General features: G+C 61.7%; 1 protein-coding gene across 1 annotated transcript; it reads left to right on the forward strand.

Moving 5' to 3' along the window:
- Positions 1-833: 833 nt before the first annotated feature.
- On the forward strand, positions 834-4,034 carry APH1A (APH1A gamma secretase subunit; the record flags this gene model as incomplete). The annotated part of the gene is made up of 6 exons (XM_009587965.1): positions 834-1,004; positions 2,514-2,587; positions 2,758-2,880; positions 3,237-3,364; positions 3,633-3,756; positions 3,997-4,034. Coding segments are annotated over 6 exons (658 nt in total), but the record flags the coding sequence as incomplete, so codon positions are not given.
- Between the last annotated feature and the right edge of the window lie 168 nt (positions 4,035-4,202).

Here is a 4,202-nt window from a genome sequence, read left to right on the forward strand (position 1 = left end):
CTGGTACCAGTGCTGATACTGGTACCAGTATGGGCGTGACAGGGACACTGGTAGCAGTGCCAGTGCTGGTACCAGTATGGGTGTGACAGGGGCGCTGGTACAAGTGCCGGTGCTGGTACCAGTATGGGTGTGACAGGGGTGCTGGTACCAGTGCCGGTGCTGGTACCAGTATGGGTGTGAGAGGGGCACCGGTGTGAGTGCCGATGCTGGTACCAGTACAGGCATGATGGGGTGCTGGTACCAGTGTCAGTGCTGGTACCAGTGTGCGCATCACAGGGGCACTTGTACCAGTATGAGTGTGACAGGGGTGCTGGTACCAGCACGGGTATGACAGGGACGTGACTGGTACCGGCAGAGGCACAACAGGGCGACCAGTACTGGTGCCATTGTGCGTATGACAGGGGCACCAGTACCAGTGCAGGGTTGGTAGTGGTACTGGTGCATGCATGCAGCAGAGGCACTGGTACCAGTACCACAGTGGGATCAGTAGGGTATGGTACTGGAAGTGGTAGCAGTGTGGATGTGAGCCTGGCACTGGTACTGGTACTGGTGTAGGCCCAACTCTGGCACTGGTGCCAGTTCTGGTTACCGGCAGAGGAGGAGTGCAGGCACAGCAGCCGTACCAGCGCGGGCACCACCTGCCCAGCACTGATACCAGAACGGTGCTGGTACTGGTAGGAGAGTGGGCAAGGCCGGGGCACAGCTGCCAGTGCCAGTACCAACACAGAAGGGTGCAGGCGTAGCGCCCATGGGCACGGGCATGCCACCAGCACCAGTAACCGGCACTGGTCCCAGCACAGCACCGGTGCCAGCAGGCGCTCGCTCTCTTACAGGGCTTTCTTCTGGCTGGTGTCGCTGCTGCTCTCCTCTCTCATCTGGTTTATCGCGGTTAAAGCCAGCGACCCCCGGGATGAGCCGCTGCAGAAGGGGCTCTTGATATTTGGGGTGATGTTCTCTGTGCTGCTGCAGGAGGCCTTCCGCTTCCTTTACTACAAGCTCCTCAGGTAAGGGCATCTCCCACCCTGCTCCAGTGTTGCCGGATGGTCCTCCCGTCTTCCCGGCCGTGGTGGGTGCCAGATTTCAGCTGGGAGTTCCTGGGCTGGGGGGCATGCCAAGTGTGGCACCAAGCCACCTTGGTCCTCACTGGGAGCACGCGGGTGGTACCTGCGTCGGTATGTTGACCTCGAGTGGGTCTCAGGTGGTGGAGCAGAGCAGCCCTAAGGTCTGGAGGACCCAGGGCTGAGGTAGCTGGCAGCATCTCCCTGAATTCGGGACAGGTAGGCTGTGGGTTTGGGCTGCTACAGGACATGTCATATCCTCTCTGCCCTGGTGACGAGCACCAGCAGTGCTCCCACAGCTCGGGGGGACGCCGCAGGGGGATGCCAGACATGGGGGAATGCCCACTTTGCTTTGTGGGTGACAGAGAAGGGTTAGGGATCTGCCCTCGCCTCCTGGCAAGTCTTGTTCCTTTCTTAGGGGTGGTTTTGTGTGAGCAGGAACAGCCTGAAGGTGATTTTGGGGCTCTGTGAGGTGGCACACTGCCACCGGCCCCGTGCTCGGTGCCCTGGCCAGCCTGGGGCAAAGTCTGGGTGCAGCCTCGGCAGCTCCTGGCCTCCCTGGCACTGCCGACCCAGAGCGCGGGGGTTGGTTTGTGCTGCCTGCCGGGTGAGCACGCGCTGCACCCTGTCCTGCGTTCGGACGGATGGACGGACGCTGTGCTGGGGCTGGGCAGGCAGACAAGGGGAGGCGATACTGGGGTCGGCGTCCCTCATAACTCCCAGCCTTCCCGACTGGCTGGGCGCTGGCGAGGGGCTGGGGGAAGGCCAGGTACGCAGGCTTGCACCGCTCCTTGTAGCAGGGCGCTGCCGGAGGCGGGCAGGCAGAGGGTAGCAGAGCTCCACGGAGCAGCCTCTAACACAAACTACTGCGTTTCATTTGCCCTGCGGATCTCCGGTTGCAAGCGCTGCTGTCCTCCCAGGGCTGAGGAGCCTTCTGGCGTCCTCCTCACCCATCACACCCCTAGCAGATAAAAATTATGAAGCCCACCTCTCCCAGTTTCTCTCCCCAAAGAACTTCTCTAGCTCATTGAGCTCTTCCCTGCACCCCCTCCATTTTTTTCAACATCTAAGAGTATAAATGCAGTGATCAGGTACACCCTCCCAGCATGCGCCTCCCACGCCTGCACTGGGGCTGCTTTCCGTGGGGGGGTGCTGCTTGCTTGTCCCGCTCACCCCAGCCCTGCTCTGCAGGGCTGGCTGGCACTCACATTCCTGAGTGGAAAATCTTTCTATGTGGCTTCGTGTGGTTTTCACATGCCTGGTTTTTCTAGTGGTTCAGGGCAGTCATGCGGATGCTCTCCATGGTGGGTGTTGCAGCTTGGTGATGGGGAGGTTACCAGGAGGGTGGGATGGTGCAGAGTGAGACCCCAGTCCCATCTGCTCCATCCTGGTGCTGCACCATGCCTCCGGAGGTGGCCGGGCTGTGCCGGGCTCCAGCGTGCTCTCACCCCACAGGAAGGCCATCGAGGGGCTGGTGGCCCTCAGTGAGGACGGCTGCTCCCCCATTTCCATCCAGCAAATGGCATATGGTGAGTGGCACACAGAGCAGGGCACACCGACCACGGGGCCAGGGGCGAGCCTGGGCAGGACTGGGCATGGTGCTGGGGGGAAAGGGAGGTTATTCACGCCGAAGCTGCCTGGGAGGTGCCTGGGGTGGCCCTGGGAGGCTCACGGCCTGACGGTGTCCCTGTCCTGGCAGTGGCTGGTGTGGGCTTTGGGCTCATGAGCGGCGCCTTCTCCATGATCAATCTCCTGGCAGACGCGTTAGGGCCCGGCACCGTGGGCATCCACGGGGACTCGCAGCTCTACTTCCTGACCTCAGGTGAGCGACTGGCACCCTTCGCTCACGTCTCTGCCCCACCACAGAGGCGGCAGACCTGGGGGGGACTGGAGTCTCCCCTCCATGCTATCCCCTCTGTGCTGCACCCTCTACCCATCTGAGCCCCTTACAGTCCCCTGTCACATCTCTCTGTGCCGAATCCTTCTTTCTGTCCTCTGTGACCCTCCCTGCTCCTCTCCCCCATCCTTTCTACACTTGGGGTCTGCCCCAGCAGCTCCCAGTCCGGCCCAGCAGTGCCACTAGTCCGCTTTCCCAGCTCCTCTCCATTCCTCCCCAAGCCTGCAGGCCAGATCAGGGCGGGTGGTTCCCTGGTGACACCCCTCTGCTGCTCCCTGCAGCTTTTATGACCATGGTGCTGATTTTCCTTCACACCTTCTGGGGGATCCTCTTCTTCCATGGCTGTGAGCATCGGCGCTGGTGGGAGATCACGGCAGTCGTTGTCATGCACCTTGCTGTTTCGGGGTCGGTGAGTAGCTGGGAGCGGAGCTCTGTGCTGGGACCTATATTCAGGGACGGCTGTGGTGCGTGCTGGTCCCCGTGCCAGGGGGGAAACAGCCTTCGGCACTAGCAAAGCAGCTGGGTTTGGGGGACTTGCAGCTGGCCCTTCACAAACTGAATCCTGGAGCTAGTGTCCCCTGTCCCGCTCCGCTCGTCAAGGCGGTGACGCTGCTACCCATCCTGTCCCTGTCCTATCCTGCCTGCTTATCCCTCTCCTCTCCCGCCTCTCTCCCCAGACGTTTTGCAACCCCCTGTACGTGGGCAGCCTGGTGCCCTCCTACCTGCTAATGGCCGCTGCTGCTGCCTGGGCTTACCTACTCTCAGGGGGATCTGCCCAGAACCTGCGGCGCTTCCTGCTCTGTAAGTCCTGCTCCATAAAGGGGATGGGGGACCTTATGGGTACCTCTGGGTACCAGGACTGGTGCTGGGATGGGGAGAGGGTGTCCCTGGGGCTGGAACAAGGGTGTCATTCCCTTGGCTGTCAGAGTGGAGGAGAAGCTGGATTTGGGGCTTTGGTCAGGTTGTTGCCTTCCTCTGGGGGAAGTGGATGGAGTAAGGAGTCTGGTGAAAATTGACCCCCTCGCCTCTTGGTTCCTGCAGGTCTACGGAGCGGAGCTAGCCCCCAGCCGGGATCCTGAGGCCCTGCGGGCTGTTCCTGTCCCCAGCCACCCCTACCCTCCCCTCAATCCTGGCAGCAAGAGCGGCTGGCACCTTCTCTGCAATATCTTTTCTCCTGGACTGGGGGACCCTGGCCAGTCCCAGCAGGGCAGGTGCTGGGGTCTGGCGGGGGCAGGCAGCCCAGGGGG

Source organism: Fulmarus glacialis, unplaced genomic scaffold (assembly GCF_000690835.1).
Source record: "Fulmarus glacialis isolate BGI_N327 unplaced genomic scaffold, ASM69083v1 scaffold23691, whole genome shotgun sequence".
Classification (NCBI taxonomy): domain Eukaryota; kingdom Metazoa; phylum Chordata; class Aves; order Procellariiformes; family Procellariidae; genus Fulmarus; species Fulmarus glacialis.